The sequence below is a fragment of the Stenella coeruleoalba genome (assembly GCF_951394435.1).
Source record: "Stenella coeruleoalba genome assembly, chromosome: 8".
Classification (NCBI taxonomy): domain Eukaryota; kingdom Metazoa; phylum Chordata; class Mammalia; order Artiodactyla; family Delphinidae; genus Stenella; species Stenella coeruleoalba.
This window is the reverse complement of record NC_137154.1, coordinates 1,148,026-1,168,785: the sequence shown is the minus strand read 5'-3', so window position 1 is coordinate 1,168,785 and position 20,760 is coordinate 1,148,026. Positions and strand designations below refer to the sequence as shown.

General features: G+C 44.8%; 1 protein-coding gene across 1 annotated transcript; it reads left to right on the top strand.

The window, feature by feature from the left end:
- Nucleotides 1–224: 224 nt before the first annotated feature.
- Nucleotides 225–19,842, top strand: LOC307189841 (uncharacterized protein; the record flags this gene model as incomplete). The annotated part of the gene is made up of 3 exons (XM_079928330.1): nucleotides 225–481; nucleotides 17,433–17,508; nucleotides 19,696–19,842. Exons 1-3 carry the CDS (start codon nucleotides 264–266, stop codon nucleotides 19,840–19,842), a joined length of 441 nt encoding a protein of 146 aa, XP_079784456.1. The 5' UTR covers nucleotides 225–263.
- Between the last annotated feature and the right edge of the window lie 918 nt (nucleotides 19,843–20,760).

The following is a 20,760-nucleotide window of genomic DNA, read 5'->3' as shown; positions in this document are numbered from 1 at the left end:
TGGTGGGCAGAGCCAATGAGAGGCCAGGGACAAGAATCGTGCACGTGCACACACACACACACACACACACACACCACACACACACACACTCACTCAATGTGCCCTGGAGAAACGGCACAAACAGGAAGTAGGAAGCCAGTATGTGGTCAGCTTGACCCTGGCAAGTGTATAAAGACTCCTAGCCCAGAAGGCCCCACACCTGAGCACCTGCCCTCTCTCCCCACCTGCTCCTCTGAACTACTCCACCCTCCACCCACCAGAACATGGGCTGCTGCGGCTCCAGCTGCTGTGTTCCCGTCTGCTGCTGCAAGCCTGTGTGCTGCTGCGTGCCAGCCCGTTCCTGCTCCAGCTGTGGCAAAGGGGGCTGTGGCTCTTGTGGGGGCTCCCAGTCCAGCTGCTGTGTCCCCATTTGCTGCCAGTGCAAGATCTGGGGCTCTGACCTCGGACCCCCCTACAAGTGGCTCCAATCTGAGCTCCCATGGTCATGACCAGTGAGACGCCCCATATCCTCAGAGCCCAGAGCCTTGTCCATCTTTATCAGGAAAGGCATCACCTGAGACTCTGGATCCTGACAGAGCCGAAGGGCCACCTCATGCTCTGTCCCCATCTTGGAGTCCCTCCCCCACTCCTTGTCTCTGCACTTGTGTCTGATGCTCATCGGGGTTTGAACCAGAAACACTCCCCACTTTCCTCACTGAACTCCAAGGATCAGCTAGTGCTGTTACTGTTACCTACCTATTTCCCTGTCTCCATCACCTCTCTTCTGCTCGACCTGTAATACCTGAGCTGGGTCAGGGCCCCCAGAAGGTAGCTAATGCCCCCCCTGCCCTGGGGCTGCCAGGTACCCCTAAACCATCTCTCCTCTTCCCTGGGCCTTGCCCCCCCAACACCTCTCACTGTCCTCTGTCTGCCAAGGTCTGCTCCAGACCCTGAAGAGCCCCTAAATAAACACATTCTCCAACACAAGCCTTGGGCTCACTGTGATTCTTTTTTACATTCTTTGTAGATGCAAAACCTAGCAAACACCCAGTGGGAGTGAACACTGATGAAGTTTCATGGTATTTACAAATGTTTAACCGGCATAGCCTTTTTGAGAGATACGTTTTCTCAGAATGTGTCCTAAGGAACAATTCCTGGTTATTCCCCAGAAAAAAACATAATAAGGCTGTGAGTCAGACCGTTATTTATAGAAGCAAGAATTCAGGAGGTACCTAAAAGTACAGCCAGTGTGACTTGGTGATGTGAGAAAATCTTCCACCCACAGGGTGGGTGGCAGGTGGAGGGCACAGACACGTGTGCATCCTTGCCACCTGGAAGGACGATTCTGTTGTCAGGAAGGACCTGCCAGGACACAGCCTTTTCTCAGCTTCTGTGCACTCGGGACCTTGAGTAATATTTCTGTTTCTCTGCTTGGCTGGGGCTCCTTCCTGCTCTGACACAGTCAGGACCAGTCTCTTAGGAGAATCTGAGCTTATCTCATTTGCCTTTTTAAACTACACGTTTTTTATGTTGATTCAAAAACATGGTTTAAAATAACATACAGGAGGCGGAATCAAGATGGCAGTGTGGGAAGACGCAGTTAGCATCTCCCCACAACTAGGGCACCTGCCAGCCTCTGGGGGGGACTCTGACCTCCAAGAAGATGGGAGGAACCCTAAAAGTGAACCAGTAGGACGTAGGGGGACTGAGAGGAGAGGAGAAGTGGAGGCCAGATAGGATCGGCACCCCTGAGGCAGGGGAGATCAGGAGAGGCAGGTGGAAGGGGCTCTCTGGGAAGAGAGGGAGAGGAGTCGAGGGCGGTCGTCTGGCCCATTCCGGCTGGGGAGCCTGCTGAGCTCCCAGGCTGGTCCCCTGCCTTCCAAGGCCACCCCCCTCCCCAAGCTTCACTGGTCCTGGGGGCATAGGGGTGAGACCAAGGAGATCAGGTGAGGCAGGCAGGAGGGGCCCTCCCAGACCAGAGGAGCAGGAGAGGAGAGGAGGGTGTTTGTCCCACCCACTTGAGCCCAGGAAGCCTGCTGGGCTCCCAGGTGAGGTCCCTGCCCTCTGCGACCAGGGGTGGGGGGCACACCTAGGCCCCTTCCGTTCCTTGAGCCTAAGCCCCACCCCCCACATCCCCCAGGGCCTTTCCCAGCTCTGTGGGTCCTGAGCATTGGTCCCGCCCACTGCCCAAACCTCGCCCTTTCTTAGGCCCTGCCCCCCACAGCCAAGGCCTTTTCACCCCACTTTTTCTTTTTTTTCTTTTCCTTCCTCCTCTTTTTTACTACTGTGGTACTGATGTACCTTCCGGTTGTTGATTCATCTGTATTTTTATATTCTTTCTAACATATCTGTTAGTTTCCTACTCTAATTTTATTTTTTACTTTGTTATTGTTCTTTTTTTTTTTTTTTTTTTGCCACCCGACATGGCTTGCAGGATCTTGGTTCACGAGCCCGGGGTCAGGCCAAAGCTCCTGCAGTGGGAGCTCCGAGTCCAAACCACTGGACAAACAGAGAACCTCAGACTCCAGGGACTATTCATTGGAGTGAGTTCTCACAGGGTTCCTCATCTCAGCACAAAGACCCAGCTCTACCCAATAGCCTACAAACTCCAGTGTTGGAAGCCTCAGGCCAAACAAACAGTAAGACAGGACACAATCCCACTCACAAAAAAAAAAAAAAGTGAGACAGCAAAAATATATGTCACAGATGAAGGAGCAAGTTAAAAACCTACAAGACCAAATAAATGACGAGGAAATAGGCAATCTACCTGAAAAAGAATTCAGAGTAATGAGAGTAAAGATGATCCAGAATGGAGGTATGGATTGAGAAAATACAAGAAATGTTTAACAAGGATCTAGAAGAACGAAAGAACAAACAAACAGAGATGAACAACACAATAACTGAAATGAAAAATACACTAGAAGGAATCAATAACAAAATAACGGAAGCGGAAGAACGAATAAGTGAGCTGGAAGACAAAATGGTGGAAATAAGTGCCAAGGAGCAGAATAAAGAAAATAGGATGAAAAGAATTGAGGACAGTCTCAGAGACCTCTGGGACAACACTAAATGCACCAACATTTGAATTATAGTGGTCTCAGAAGAAGAAGAGAAAAAGAAAGGGTCTGAGAAAATATTTGAAGAGATTATATTTGAAAACTTCCCTAACATGGACAAGGAAATAGTCATCCAAGTCCAGGAAGCACAGAGAGTCCCTACAGGATAAACTCTAGGAAAAACACACCAGGACACATATTAATCAAACTAACAAAAATTAAATTCAAAGAAAAAATATTAAAAGCGGCAAGGGAAAACAAAAGATAACATACAAAGGAATCCCCATAAGGTTATCAGCTGATTTTTCAGTGGAAACTCTGCAGGCCAGAAGGAAATGGCAGGATATACTTAAAGTGATGAAAGAGAAAAACCTACAACCAAGATTACTCTACCCAGCAAGGATCTCATTCAGATTCGATGGAGAAATCAAAAGCTTTACAGACAAGCAAAAGCTAAGAGAATTCAGCACCACCAAACCAGCTTTACAGCAAATGCTAAAGAAACTTCTCTAAGCGGGAAACACAAGAGAAGAAAAAGACCCACAAAAACAAACCCAAAACAATTAAGAAAATGGTAATAGGAACATACATATCAATAATAACCTTGAATGTAAATGGATTAAATGCCCCAACCAAAAGACACAGACTGGCTGAATGGATACAAAAACAAGACCCATATATGCTGTCTACAAGAGACCCACTTCAGACCTAGGGACACATACAGACTGAAAGTGAAGGGATGGAAAAAGATATTCCATGCAAATGGAAATCAAAATCAAGCTGGAGGGCTTCCCTGGTGGCGCAGTGGTTGAGAGTCCTCCTGCCAATGCAGGGGACATGGGTCCGTGCCCCGGTCCAGGAGGATCCCACATGCTGCAGAGCAGCTGGGCCCGTGAGCCATGGCTGCTGAGCCTGCACGTCTGGAGCCTGTGCTCCACAACGGGAGAGGCCACAACAGTGAGAGGCCCGCGTACTGCAAAAAAAAAAAAAAAAAAAAAAAAAAAAAATCAAGCTGGAGTAGCAATACTCGTATCAGATAAAATAGACTTTAAAATAAAGACTGTTACAAGAGATAAGTAGGGACACTACATAATGATCAAAGGATCAATCCAAGAAGAAGATATAACAATTATAAATGTTTATGCACCCAGCATAGGAGCACCTCAATATATAAGGCAAATGCTAACAACCATGAAAGGAGAAATCTATAGTAACACAATAACAGTAGGGGACTTTGACACCCCACATACACCAATGGACAGATCATCCAAACAGAAAATAAATGAGGAAACACAAGATTTAAATGACACAATACACCAGATAGGTCTAATTGACATTTATAGAACATTCCACCCAAAAGTGGCAGAATACACTTTCTTCTCAAGTGCACATGGAACATTCTCCAGATGTCATTTGTGGCATCTTGGGTCACAAATCAAGCCTCAGAAATTTAAGAAAATTGAAGTTGTATCAAGCATCTTTTCCGACCACAACGCTATGAGATTGGAAATCAATTACAGGGAAAAAAAACTGTAAAAAACACAAATACATAGAGGCTAAACAGTGTGCTACTAAATAACCAAGAGATCACTGAAGAAATCAAAGAAGAAATTAAAAAATACATAGAAACAAATGACAATGAAAATACAATGGGATGCAGCAAAAGCAATTCTAAGAGGGAAGTTTATAACAATTCAATCTCACCTCAAGAAACAAGAAAAATCTCAAATAAACAATCTAACCCTACACTTAAAATGACTAGAGAAAGAAGAACAAAGAAAACCCAAAGTCAGTAGAAGGAAAGAAATCATAACGATCAGAGCAGAAATAAATTAAATAGAAATGAAGAAAACAACTGCAAAGATCAATAAAACTAAAAGGTGGTTCTTTGAGGAGATAAACAAAATTGATAAACCCTTAGCCAGACTCATCAAGAAAAAAAGGGAGAGGATGCAAATCAATAAAATTAGAAATGAAAAAGGAGAAATCACAACTGACACTGCAGAAATACAAAGGATTATAAGAGACTACTACAAACAACTATATGCCAATAAAATGGACAAACATGAAGATATGGATAAGTTCTTGGAAAGGTACAATTTTCCAAGACTGAACCAGGAAGAATTAGAAAATATAAACAGACCTATCACAAGTAATGAAATTGAAACCGTAATTTAAAATCTTCCAACAAACAGAAGTCCAGGACCAGATGGCTTCAGAGGCAAATTCTATCAAACATTCAGAGAAGAGCTAACACTGATCCTTCTCAAACTCTTCCAAAAATTTGCAGAGGGAGGAACACTCCCAAATTCATTCTATGAAGCCACCATCACCCTGATACCAAAACCAGAAAAAGATATCACAAAAAAAGAAAATTATAGACCAATATCACTGATGAACATAGATGCAAAAATACTGAACAAAATACTAGTAAACAGAATCCAATAGCACATTAAAGGAATCATACACCATGGTCAAGTGGGATTTATCCCAGGGATGCAAGGATTCTTCAATATACGCAAATCAATCAATGTGAAACACCACATTAACAAATTAAGGAATAAAAACCATATGATCATCTCAATAGATGCAGAAAAAGCTTTTGACAAAATTCAACACCCATTTATGGTAAACACTCTCCAGAAAATGGGCATAGAGGGAACCTACCTCAACATAATAAAGGCCATATATGACAAACCCACAGCAAGCATCATACTTAATGGTGAAAAACTGAAAGCATTTCCATTAAGATCAGGAACAAGACAAGGATGTCCACTCTCACCACTCCTTTTCAACATAGTTTGGAAGTCCTAGCCACAGCAATCAGAGAAGAAAAAGAAATAAAAGGAATACAAATTGGAAAAGAAGAAGTAAAACTGTCACTGTTTGCCAATGACATGATACTATACAGAGAGAATCCTAAAGATGACACCAGAAAACTATTAGAACTATTCGATGAATTGGGTAAAGTTGCAGGATACAAAATTAATGCACAGAAATTTCTGGCATTCCTATACACCAACAACAAAAAATCAGAAAGAGAAATTAAAGAAACACTCCCATTTACCATTGCAACAAAAAGAATAAAATACCTAGGAATAAACCTGGCTAAGGAGCAAAAGACTTGTACTCAGAAAACTATAAAACACTGATGAAAGAAATCAAAGATGACATAAACAGTTGGAGAAATATACCATGTTCTCAGATTGGAAGAATCAATATTGTGAAAATGACTATACTACCCAAAGCAATCTACAGATTCAGTGCAATCCCTATCAAGCTACCAATGGCATTTTTCACAGAACTAGAACAAAAAATTTCACAATTTGTATGGAAACACAAAAGACCCCGAATAGCCAAAGCAATCTTGAGAAAGAAAAATGGAGCTGGAGGAATCAGGCTCCCTGACTTCAGACTATACCACAAAGCTACAGTAATAGAGACAGTATTATACTGGCACAAAAACAGAAACATAGATCAATGGAACAGGATAGAAAGCCCAGAGATAAACCCATGCACATATGGTCACCTTATCTTTGGTAAAGGAGGCAAGAATATACAATGGAGAAAAGACAGCCTCTTCAATAAGTGGTGCTGGGAAAACTGGACAGCTACATGCAAAAGAATGAAATTAGAACACTCCCTAACACCATACACAAAAATAAACTCAAAATGGATTAAAGACCTAAATGTAAGGCCAGATACTATAAAACTCTTAGAGGAAAACACAGGCAGAACATTTCATGACATAAATCACAGCAAGATCCTTTTTGACTCACCTCCTAGAGAAATGGAAATAAAAACAAAAATAAACAAATGGGACCTAATGAAACTTAAAAGCTTTTGCACAACAAAGGAAACCGTAAACAAGGTGAAAAGACAACCCTCGGAATGGGAGAAAATATTTGCAAATGAAACAACTGACAAAGGATTAATCTCCAAAATATAAAAGCAGCTCATGCAGCTCAATATCAAAGAAACAAACAACCCAATCCAAAAATGGGCAGAAGACCTAAATAGACATTTCTCCAAAGAAGACATACAGACTGCCAACAAACGCATGAAAGGATGCTCAACATCACTAATCGTTAGAGAAATGCAAATCAAAACTACAATAATGTATCACCTCCCACCGGTCAGAATGGGCATCATCAAAAAATCTACAAACAATAAATGCTAGAGAGGCTGTGGAGAAAAGGGAACCCTCTTGCACTGTTGGTGGGAGTGTAAATTGGTACAGCCACTATGGAGAACAGCATGGAGGTTCCTCAAAAAACTAAAAATAGAACTACCATACAGACCAGCAATCCCACTCCTGGGCATATACCCTGAGAAAACCATAATTCAAAAAGAGTCATGTACCACAATGTTCACTGCAGCTCTATTTACAATAGCCAGGACATGGAAGCATCCTAAGTGTCCATGGACAGATGAACAGATAAAGAAGATGTGGCACATATATACAATGGAATATTACTCAGCCATACAAAGAAATGAAATTGCATTATTTGTAGTGAGGTGGATGGTCCTAGAGTCTGTATTACAGAGTGAAGTAAGTCAGAAAGAGAAAAAAAAATACTGTATGCTAACACATATGTATGGAATCTAAAAACAAAAAATGGTTCCGAAGAACCGAGGGTCAGGACAGGAATAAAGACGCAGACGTAGACAGTGGACTTGAGGACACCGGGAGGGGGAAGGGTAAGCTGGGACGAAGTGAGAGAGTGGCATGGACATATATACACTACGAAATGTAAAATAGATAGCTAGTGGGAAGCAGCCGCATAGCACAGGGAGATCAGCTCGGTGCTTTGTGTCCACCTAGAGGGGTGGGATAGGGAGGGTGGGAGGGAGGGAGACACAAGAGGGAGGAGATATGGAGATATATGTATATGTATAGCTGATTCACTTTGTTTTACAGCAGAAATTAACACAACATTGTAAAGCAATTATACTCCAATAAAGATCTATTTAAAAAATAACATATAAATGATAAAATGATCCAGATATTCCAAATAATTCCTAAAGGAAGACATTCTAGACATTGGGACCCATGGTGTCTCAGGAGAGAAGCATCTCAGGTTCTCAGAAAAGGCTGCAAACCTTCACTGACTCCATGAGCTCTTATTCAACACCTGCTGGATACCAGGCCCTGTTCTGACTCAGGAAACAGCAGCGAACAGCGTAAAGGACCTGCTCTCCAGGTCCTGACCGTCCAGTCGAGAGAGGCAGACAGGAAACATGTGAGCAGCCAGCGGGTGATGCCAGGCGCTGAGAAGGTGCCGTGGAAATGGGAGGGAAGGCTGGAAGGACGAGCATGCAGCCCGGGGCCACAGCATCGCGATGCCCAACCCAGATGCCACGTAGAAGACCACTAGGCACGTGGGGACGCAAATGAGGATGGTGGTCTTTCTCCACCTCAGTCTAGAGCAGCGATGCTCCCCAAGGCCAGAGGCAGACGGGCTCCCGTTCATGACAAAACTCTCCCCACACACAGAATAATGAGGAAAAGTTTGTTTTTCATGAAGTTAAAAAAGATTCAATGCAAAAAGCTAAACTTGACACTGAGATTCTACCTTTGCTCATGATCAATGCTAAAATCTCCCTGCCTGACACTGATGTCAGTGGTGGGTGCTTTTCCAAGTCCTTTGTCAGCAAAGTCAAAAGTTGTCAACAGGGGCTTCCCTGGCGGCGCAGTGGTTGAGAGTCCGCCTGCCGCTGCAGGGACACGGGTTCGTGCCCCGGTCCGGGAAGATCCCACATGCCGTGGAGTGGCTGGGCCCGTGAGTCATGGCCGCTGAGCCTGCGCATCCGGAGCCTGTGCTCCGCAACGGGAGAGGCCACAACAGTGAGAGGCCTGCGTACAGCAAAAAAAAAAAAGTTGTCAACAGTAAGCCGGTCCTTAGCACCGTTTTGTAAAATTTTATAGACCCATGAAATTCAGAACGCTGGGAACCACTCTCTTGGGCCTAATAAGATATTAACTGTACCCCTGATGCAAAAAACCTCTCAAATAATATAGTGGGTTTCTTGATTTACTGGTGTGTCCACTTTGAAATAGGAAAATACCCTGTGGATATCCACAGAAAAGCACACAAGCTCTCAAATCAAACACTGCTGATGGGTGCATTTTAACTACCCTCTGCAAATACCAGTTATTGGTTTGGCCAAGAAGTTCGTTCGGGTTTTTCCGTAACATCTTAACAGAATAGAATAGAATTATACTATTCACGTTTCTTTGTAAGCAACTTGATTTTTTTCACCAAAACATGTATCATGGATATCCATCCTAGGAGGTAGGTGTAGATCGGACTCTTTCGTGGTTTTTATGCCTATACATGCATACCTTTCACATAGCAGGAGCACGTAACACACACGGGACTCACTTCTATATTGTCCTCTTCTTGGCCTGCCTCCTACCATTCCCCCATCCCACCCAACCACCATGCTAACCGCCCCCCCCACCAGGGACATACCCAAAATACACGTGAAATATTTTGTACTGTTTGTAACAAAACCAGGATCCTATGATGCTCATTTCTCTGCATCTGCATTTATCACCAACCAGTGCCTAGGGGAAATGTCTCCCATTCAACTGGTATGGCTTAATCTAATCTTCGTACAGGGAATTATTATTGGTTTCCAATTTGGTGGTACTTTTTTTGCCAGTGCTAACATAAATATAAAATATATATGTGGGGCTTCCCTGGTGGTGCAGTGGTTGAGAGTCCACCTGCCGATGCAGGGGACACGAGTCTGGGAAGATCCTACATGCCGCAGAACAGCTGGGCCCGTGAGCCATGGCTGCTGAGCCTGCGCGTCCGGAGCCTGTGCTCCGCAACGGGAGAGGCCACAACAGTGAGAGGCCCGTGTACCGCAGAAAAAAAAATATATGTGTGTGTGTGTGTGTGTGTGTATGCTTATATTTGCTTTTATTTTTAGCAATTTCAAGGCTAATTGTGTTGATATTACCTAATTGTATTAATTGATGCTTTCAAAACCAGTAAGTTGTAACAATCTGTATTCCCAGGCAAAATGTATAAGTGCACCCTTTTCCCCAGTTTCACCAGCAATAGGTGCTATCGTTCTCGTTAATTTTTTCCAGACTGGTAGATATAAAATATCCCATTCTTACTTTAATTTGCTTTTATCTGACTACCAGGGAATTTGATCTACTTTTCATGTTTTTATTGAACATTTCTCTTCAGTGAATTGCCTATTTTCTACCCAACTGTTTGTGTTCTACTGGTGAATTTTTAAGAGCTGTTAATGTTCTACAGATCTTAGAACCGATAAAAGACCCCAGCAAGTTTTCAGGATACAAGATCCACCTCCAAACCTTGACTGCATGTCTATTCACTCACAATGAACAATCTGAAATTGAGCAGGCAATTCCACAGTCCCACAAAGAGCAAATTATTTCAGTGTAAATTTAACAAAGGAAAAAGCACTCTGAAAATGATGAAACATCATGGAAAGAAATTAAAGAAGATCTAAATACATTGAAAGACAGCACACGTTTTGTTATGTTTATGTGCCCCCGACAGTCGTACGTTGAAGCCCTAACCCCCAGTATGGCTGTATTTGGAAGTGGGGCCTCTGAGGAAGTACTCGAGGTTAACTGAGGTCACAAGGGTGGGCGTTGATCCTATAGGATTACTGTCCTTATGAAAAGAGACAGCAGAGAGCCCTCTCTCCCCACTCCCTCCCCTCCCCTCCCCCTCCCTCTCCCTCTGTCTCTCTCTCCCCCCACCCCCAGGCATGCACATGCTAAGGAAAGGCTGTGTGGGGAACACAGTGAGAAGACAGCCATCTGCAACCCATGGGGAGAGCTCTCACCAGAAACTGAATCAGCTGGCACCTTGATCTTGGACTCTGGCCTCCAGAACTGTGAGAAAACAAATTTCTGTTGTTTAAGTCACCGAGTCTATGGTATTTTGTTATGGCAGCTCGAGCTGACAAACACAAAGACTTGATATTATTATTATATATATATTTTTTGTGGTATGCGGGCCTCTCGCTGCTGTGGCCTCTCCCGTTGCGGAGCACAGGCTCCGGACGTGCAGGCCCAATGGCCATGGCTCACGGGCCCAGCCGCTCCACGGCACGTGGGATCCTCCCGGACCGGGGCACGAACCTGCATGCCCTGCATCGGCAGGCGGACTCTCAACCACTGCGCCACCAGGGAAGCCCAAGACTTGATATTATTAAGATGGCAATACTTCCCAAACTGATCTACAGATTCAATGAAACCTCTATCAGAATCCCAGCTGGCTTCTTTGAAGAAACTGACAAGCTGATTTTAAAGTTCCTATGGGAACTTAAGGGATCCAAAACAATCTTTGAAAAGAAGAACAAAGTTGAGGACTCGCACTTGCTGATATCAAAACTTACTACAAAGCTATTTTAGTCAAGACAGTGTGGTACTGGCATAAGGACAGACACATAGACCCATGGAACAGAACCGAAAGAAAGCCCAGAAATAAATCCTCATATATCGGGTTGGCCAAAGTTTCATTCGGTTTTTTTCCATAAGATGTGGCTCTAGTAGCACTTAGTTATCTTTAATTTCATTTGAGACAATTTTGTTAGATCGTATTGTGACAGCTGTCATATCAGCATTCATTTTTTTAATACTTTCATTTTATCTTTTCCCTCTCCCCTTTTATTTTATTACTTTTATGTATTTGTTTATTTATTTATTTTTGGCTGTGTTGGGTCTTCATTGCTGCGTGCAGGCTTTCTCTAGTTGTGGCGAGCGGAGGCTACTCTTCATTGTGGTGCGCGGGCTTCTCATTGCGGTGGTTTCTCTTGTTGCAGAGCACGGGCTCTAGGCGTGCAGGCTTCAGTAGTTGCGGCTCGCGGGCTCTAGAGTACAGGCTCTGTAGTTATGGTGCACGGGCTTAGTCACTCCACAGCATGTGGGATCTTCCCGGACCAGGGCTCGAACCCGTGTCCCCTGCATTGGCAGGCAGATTCTTAACCACTGCGCCACCAGGGAAGTCCCTCAGCATTCATTTTTTAAAAACTTCAAATTTGGTGAATTATTGTGTAGCCATTTTAATATTGATGATGGAAGAAAATATCAACATTTTCAGCATATTATGTTTTATTATTTCAAGAAAGATAAAAACAGAACTGAAATGCAAAAAAAGATTTGTGCAGTGTGTGGAGAAGGTGCTGTGACTGATTGAACGTGTCAAAAGTGGTTTGTGAAGTTTTATGCTGGAGATTTCTCACTGGACAATGTTCCACGGTCAGGTGGACCAGTTGAAGTTCATAGCGATCAAATCGAGACATTAATTTAGAAAATCAACGTTATACCGCAAGGGAGATCGCCGACATACTCAAAATATCCAAACTAATCACTGAAAATCATTTGCACCAGCTTGGTTATGTTCATCACTTTGATGTTTGGGTTCCACATAAGTGAGGCAAGAAAAACCTTCTTGACTGTATTTCCACATGCGATTCTCTACCTAAATGTAGTGAAAACATTTCGTTTATAAAACAAATTCTGACAGGTGATGAAAAGTGGATACTGTACGAAAATGTGGAACAGAAGAGATCGTGGGGCAGCGAAATGAACCACCACCAACCACACTAAGGGCCGGTCTTCATCCAAAGAAGGTGATGTTGTATATATGGTGGGAGTGGAGGGGAGTTCTCTATTATGAGCTCCTTCTGGAAAACCAAATGATTAATTCCAACAAGTACTGCTCCCAATTAGACCAACTGAAAGCAGCACTAAATGAAAAGTGTCCAGAATTAGTCAACAGAAAACGCATAATCTTCCATCAGGATAATGCAAGACCGCATGTTTCTTTGATGACAAGGCAGAAACTGTTACAGCTTGGCTGGGAAGTTCTGATTCATCCGCCGTATTCACCACACATTGCACCTTCGGATTTTCATTTATTTCAGTCTTTACAAAACTCTCTTAATGGAAAAAAATTCCATTCCCTGGAAGACTGTAAAAGGCACCTGGAACAGTTCTTTGCTCAAAAAGATGAAAAGTTTTGGGAAGATGGAATTATGAATTTGCCTGAAAAATGGCAGAAGGTAGTAGGACAAAATGGTGAATACATTGTTCAATAAAGTTCTGGTTGAAAATGAAAAATGTGTCTTTTACTTTTACTTATAAACTGAAGGAACTTGGGCTTCCCTGGTGGCGCAGTGGTTGAGAGTCCGCCTGCCAATGCAGGGGACACGGGTTTGTGCCCCGGTCTGGGAAGATCCCACATGCCGTGGAGTGGCTGGGCCCGTGAGCCATGGCCGCTGAGCCTGTGCATCTGGAGCCTGTGCTCCTCAATGGGAGAGGCCACAACAGTGAGAGGCCCGCGTACCACAAAAAAAAAAAAAACTGCCAATGACTACTGACAAGGGTGCCAAGATCAGTGAGGAAAGGATAGTCTCTTCAACAAATGGTGCTGAGAGGGACTTCCCTGGTGGTCCAGTGGTAAAGAATCCACCTTCAAATGCTGGGGACTTGGGTTCGATCCCTGGTCGGGGAACTAAGACCCCACATGCTGTGAGGCAACTAAGTCCGCACGCCACAACTACTGAGCTCGCATGCCTCCATGAGAGAGCCCATGTGCTGCAAACTACAGAGCCCACGTGCTCTGCAGCCCGCATGCCACAACTAGAGAGAGAAAACGCGCATGCCGCAACTAGAGAGAAGCCCAAGCACGGCAACGAAAAGACCCCGCACCATAACAAAGATCCCTTGTGCCACAACTAAGACCTGACGCAGCCAAAAAAATAAGGAAAATAAATAAATACAATAAATAATTTTTTTAAATGGTGCTGAGAAAACTGGACCTCCGTATGCAAAGGAATGAGTTAGAGCCTTACTTTACACCATATACAATACCTAATTCAAAAGGGCTCAAAGGCCTACAATTAAGAGGTCAAAACTATAAAACTCTTAGAAGACTTGGGGGTAAATCTTTGTGACCTTGAATTTGGCAATGGTTTCTTAGCTATGACATCAAAACACAAGCAACAGAAGAAAAGAATAGGTAACCTGTACTTCATTGAAATGTAAAAATTTTGTACATCAAAGGACACGACCAAAAATGTGAAAAGGCAATCTGCAGAATGAGAAAAATATTTACAAATCACGTATATGAGAAGGGTCTAGTGACCAGAATATATAAAGAACTCTTACAACTCAAAAGTAAAAAGTGGGCAGGACTTGCCTGGTGGTGCAGTGGTTGAGAATTCGCCTGCCAATGCAGGGGACACGGGTTTGAGCCCTGGTCCGGGAAGATCCCACATGCCGCAGAGCAATTAAGCCCGTGTACCACAACTACTGAAGCCTGTGCACCTAGAGCCCGTGCTCAGCAACAAGAGAAGCCACTGCAATGAGAAGCCTGCGCACTGCTACCAAGAGTAGCCCCCACTCACCACGACTAGAGAAAGCCCGCGTGCGGCAACAAAAACCCAATGCAGCCAAGAATAAATAATTAATTTTTTTTAAGTGAGCAAATGATCTTCATAGATATTTCTCTGAAGAGGATATAGAAATGGCCAACAAGCACATGAAAAGATTTGCAACATCATTAGTCATCAGGGAAATTTAAATCAAAGCCAGAATGAGACACTACTGCACACCCACGGGATGGCCGTAATAAAGAAGGTCAGTGTGGTAACGACGTGGAAGAATTGGACCCTCCATACACTGCTGCTGGGAATGTAACTGGATCAGAACAATCCGGCCGTTCCTTGAAGAGCTGAACATCAGGTCATCATATGGTCCAGGAATTCTTCTCCTGGGTTTATAACTAAGAGAAATGAAAACATATGTCCACACAAAAGCTTGTACACAAATGCTCACAGCAGAAAAGAAAATGGATATAGACACAGAACTTACACCTTTCCCAAAAATTAACTCAAAATGGATCATAGACCTAAGTAGAAACCACAAAACTATAAAACTCCTAAAAGATAAGCGGAGAAAATCTGGTGACCTTGGGTTGAGTGAGGACTTCTTAGACACAACATCAGAAACATGATCTGTAAAGAAATAAGCTGTACTTTGTTAAAATTAAAAACATCTGCTCTGCAAAAACACTATTAAGAGAATGAAAAGACAAGCCACAGCCTGGGGGGAGAATTAAAAACCTTTCCAAAACACATCTCAGATACAGGACTGGTGTCCAAAATACACAAAGAGGGACTTGCCTGCTAGCACAGTGGTTAAGGATCCGCCTGCCACTCTCTCACTTTGTCCCAGCGTGAGAGAGCAGCATGGACATATAGACACTACCAAATATAAAACAGATAGCTAGTGGGAAGCAGCCGCATAGCACTGGGAGATCAGCTCGGTGCTTTGTGACCACCTAGAGGGGTGGGATAGGGAGGGTGGGAGGGAGACGCAAGAGGGAGGAGATATGGGGATATATGTATGTGTACAACTGATTCACTTTGTTATAAAGCAGAAACTAACACACCATTGTAAAGCAATTATACTCCAATAAAGATGTTTAAAAAAAAAGAATCTCCCTGCCAATGCAGGGAACAAAGTTCCGATCCCTGATCTGGGAAGATCCCACATGCCGTGGAGCAACTAAGCCTGTGTGCCACAACTACTGAGCCCACGTGCCACAACTACTGAAGCCCGCGCACCTAGAGCCCGTGCTCCGTAACAAGAGAAGCCACCGCAATGAGAAGCCCGCACACCGCAACAAAGACGAGCCCTTGCTCGCTGCAACTAGAGAAAGCCCGCGCGCAGCAACGAGGACCCAACGCAGCCAATAAATAAATAAATAACAAAATATACAAAGAATTCTTAAAACTCAACAATAGAAAACAAACAACTCAATTTAAAAGTGGGCAAAAGATCTGAAAGTACACATCACCAAAGAGGATGTTCAGATGATAAGTAATCACATGAAAAGATGCCCCATGTCATAGAGCACTCAGGAGTTGCAAATTTAAATGACAAGGAGATACCTCTCTATACACCCTGGTGGGAATACAAAATAGTGCAGCCCCTTTGGGAACTAAACATGCTCTTACCACACTATTCAGCAATCGCGTTCCTTGGTATTTACCCAAAGGAGTGGAAAACGTATGTCTACACAAAAACCTGCCCATGGTTGTTCATAGCAGCATTATTTATAATGACCAAAAATTGGAAGCCACCCAGATACCCTTCAGTAGGTGAGCGGATAAATAAACTGTGGTCCATCCAGACAATGAAATGCTATTCAGTGCTAAAAAGAAATGATCAAATAACTAATAAGGACCTACTGTATAGCACAGGGAATGCTACTCACTACTCTGTAATGGCCTATATGGGGAAAGAATCTTAAAAAAAGAGTGGATATATGTATATTTATAACTGATTCACTTTGCTGTACACCGGAAACTAACACAACATTGTTAATCAACTACACTCCAATAAAAATGTTTTCAAAAAGAAAGAAAGGAATGAACTATCAAGCCATGAAAAGACAGAGAGGAGCCTTAAAAGCATGTCACTAAGTGAAAGAAGCCAATCTGAAAAGTTGACGTAGTGCATGATACCAACCACGTGACATTCTGGAGAAGACAAAGCTGTGGAGACAGTAAAAAGATCAGGGTTTTGCAGGTGGGGGGCGAGGCAGTAAGGAGGTGAGATGAGTAAATGGAGCACAGGGGATACTTAGGGCAGTGAAGCTATTATCCTGTGTGATACCGTAATGATGGATACGTGTCATTACACTTTTCTCAAAACCCACAGAGTGTACAACACAAAGAGTGAACTCTAAAGTAAAATATGGGGACTTCCCTGGTGGTCCAGTGGGTAAGACTCTGCGTTTCCAATGCAGGGGACACGGGTTCGATCCCTGGTCAGGGAACTAAGATCCCACATGCTGCAGGGCAACAAAGCCTGTGCACCACAACTACTGAGCCCTCGTGCCTCAACTGAGACCCAACGCAGCCAAAAATAAATTAATTGATTTTTTTGAATACATAAAAAAATAATAAATAAATTAAAAAAATAAACTATGGACTTTGGTTAAATGGTAATACATCAGTATTGGCTCACCAATTGTAACAAATGTACCACACTAATGCAAAGTGCAAAAACTATGGGAAATTGGGTGGGTAAAGGGTGTATATGGGAATCCTCTGTACTTTTCACTCCATTTCTTCTATAAACCTAAAACTGTTCCAAAAAAATTAAGCCTATTAAATGTTTTTAAATCTGTGTGTGTGTGTGTGTGAGCACATCTGACTCACCTAAGCTACTCTTCATTTCTGTTTTGTTCACTTGTCATTCAACTCCACCAGAAACTCCATTCTAGTAGGAGCTGGTGCCCAATCTCCTCATTCCTCCAACTCCGTCGCCCCTTAAGTGTGATGTAAGACTTCTTGCTGCCCCGTGGTGCCCACTCCACCTGCTAGGGCATCTGTGCTGGCTGCACCCTCCCAAGATGGGGGAGGCAACCTGGGCTCTGGCCCCGTGGACCATCGGCACAAGGCAAGGGTCAGACGCCGTCAGGCCGTCAGGTGGAATCCACCCTGCTTCCCAATGTGTCCACTGCTCTTCCAGGAGAAGAGAGGACCCATCCCTCCTTTTTCTTACCTCCTTGGGGACTAAGAGTGAGGACACTTGACTTGACTCCCCCTCTACTCTGTGGTTCTCTGTGGTCCAAGTCCTTCTCCAGACCCACTACACCCCAATCCTTCCCCAGGCCAGGGTTTCTGACTCTTTCCCAAGTTCTCATTAAGCCCAGAGTTTCAAGGAAAGCCTGAAGCTTCATCTGCAACCCCATGCATGAGCTCCCTCCCCGCCAACCCTCACATGGGTTGGAATCAAAGCTGGCAGTCGAGGAAAGGTACTACAACTCAAGCTGCCATCTTCCTGGAATCCCCTCCAAATTTTACTTCTAAAGAGAGCTGCAAATTTTCTAAATATTAATCAACAGGATCCGACAGTGTATCAAAATAAAACACACACTGTGACCAACCTGGGTTTATTCCAGGCATGCAAGGATGGTTCGATATCAGGAAATCTAGTCAAACCAGAGGGATGTAGAGATCACCACCTGGCCATTTACGAGGAAGCCCTGAGATAAGGGCACAACCGAACATGGTGCTGCAGACTGGTTAGTGAACTTCACTCTGTAATCGAGTAAAAGGCAAACTTCGTGAGGAGAAATGTGCAGCTCTACCAAGATCATCATGTAATTCGCAGGATCCCTTGTCAGGGCCAGAATCAGAGATAGAGACTGAAAGAAAAGGGAAGGAAAGGAGGGGAATTCTCATGCAAAAGGGAAGATGTCCAGCCACGGGCAGCTGGGTTGGCAGCCCGAGGAGGAAGGTGGCCAGCAGGAGTGGGGGCCCGAGAGGATTCAGGAGCTGTGACATCTGGGACTCAGGCTTAAGTCTTCCTTTTCAGTAAAGTAATCCTCTTATGCCCTCTTCAGGGCTTAGAACCATCCCTTCAACAAAGTAGCCTTGTATCAGCAACAACTTGGTGTTTAAAGCTTTTTTTTTTAATTTTTATTGATTGATTGATTTTTGGCTGCGTTAGGTCTTCGTTGCTGCGCATGGGCTTTCTCTAGTTGCGGCGAGTGGAGGCTACTCTTCATTGCGGTGTGCAGCTTCTCATTGTGGTGGCTTCTCTTGTTGCGGAGCATGGCTCTAGGCATGTGGGCTTCAGTAGTTGTGGCACGTGGTTTCAGTAGTTGTAGTGCGCGGGCTCAGTAGTTGTGGCGCGTGGGCTTAGTTGCTCCACGGCACGTGGACCTTCCCGGACCAGGGCTCGAACCCGTGTCCCCTGCATTGGCAGGCAGATTCTCAACCACTGCACCACCAGAGAAGCCTGCGGCTTGGTGTTTAGAGAGGAACCTTCTTTCTCTCACAGAGCAAGGCTGAGGAGGGAGACAGACCAGCAGCTGAAAGAAGTACCCTCAGGAGAGAATGGTGTGAGTGGAGAAAGGAAAGAACAGGAACCAGAGGCACCTGTGAGGTTCAGAAATACTCAAGGAGGGGAAGGGATTTTCTTCTAAATACCAGGATGGGAACTAGACCATTCTTATTTGGATATTAAAGGAAAGGGTACCCCAAAAAAGCTGACAAAAGTCTCGGGTAAAATGAGGCAAAAATATCGACATACTTATTCATGCCTAGAAATCAACCAAAAAGTCATCTTCAGGCGACTGGATGATGGGCAATCTGTTTTCTTCTCTAGCTCTTATTGTTTCCAGGGAAGACCATGCATGACCTTTAAACTCCACCCATGTAAGATTAACACTGTCAGGGAGAAGCGAGCACAGCAAAGGTAAGAGCCCCTGGGTGGACCATGTCGTCCGTAGGTCACCTGAGGTCAGCAGAGAGACCAGGTGACCAGCGCCCTGGGGCTCCTGCGGAGCCCTGGCAGCCTAGAGCTGAGGTCCTAATTACAGGGCCAAAACAAAGGGGAAGAGGAAGGACAGATAGGAAACAAAGAAAGTGGATGATCACCTTCCTCCTGGATGAACCACGAGGAAGGCAAGAGCAAAGGGGAAAGCAGGGCTTAGAGTCACAAGGAAGTGCACCTTGTGCACTCGGCACCTGGCCCCGGCAGGTATATAAGGGCTCCTGACCCAGGAGGCTCCACACCTGAGCACCTGCCCTCTCTCTCCACCTGCTCCTCTGACCTACTTCACCCTCCACTCACCAGAACATGGGCTGCTGTGGCTCCAGCTGCTGTGTGCCCATCGTGTGCTGCTGCGTGCCAGCCTGTTCCTGCTCCAGCTGTGGCAAAGGGGGCTGTGGCTCCTTCCAGTCCAGCTGCTGTGTCCCCATTTGCTGCCAGTGCCAGATCTAGAGCTCGGGACCCAGACGTTGGGTGTCTCACTGTTTGGTGAAACCCGTATTCTTGTGGTTTCCCTGAATCAGCTCCTTTGCACACACCCTCCCTGATATACCCACGACCTTCTACTTCTCACTTGTGTACGTATCTCGCTCCACGGCTCAGCTCTCCCTCTGGGACCTGTCTTTACCCTCCTCACTCAGGAGACGTGTATTTTCTAGTCACTGGAGATGCATCTCCTTAGAATCAGGTGCCGCTGACCACGACGATTGGCCTTTCTGACTCATGTGTGTGTCAGTTTCTGCTCTTCCCGGGCCGGCTGAGATCTGCAAGGCCAGGTCCGTGTTCAGAGTGATGGCCGAGGACCCTGTGTCCCACTGGGCTGCGTCCTGTTTCCCTGGAACCCTCCTCTCCCTACAAGAGCTTCCTTCCTTCCTCTGCCTCCAACTTCATCTGTTTATAAAAAAAAAAACAACCAACTTTCCCTTCAATAAAACTTCTCCTGTCTCTTACGCCAACTGTATACTTGGTTTGACTCCTTCCTCGTAGCCTCTTTCACGTGTGGTGATGATTAGCATCTTCCTCGTAAATGTGCTTTGGATCCGTCAGCTGTGCTGGGAGATCCAGGCCGGAATGCCCAGCGTGTTCACAAACCGTCCACGGGCTTCTGTCTTTCCAGAGACCACCAAATATCCTCACCCTCTCTGCTTCCAGGACAAGAGGCTCGGCCCCAGGGGGGTGGCAGTGGGTGCCCACACAGGAGGTCCCGATGGGCAGACGGTCGTGAGTGCTGACAGCCATTGGAGCAGGGACTTGGTGTGTGCACCCAGTTGAGTAAGAGATGCCTGGCCTCCCGCCTCCCTCTCCACCCAGGTCCCAGTACAGGATTGGTGGTCCTTGGAAGGACCCCAGAGCCAGACACATTCAGGAGGG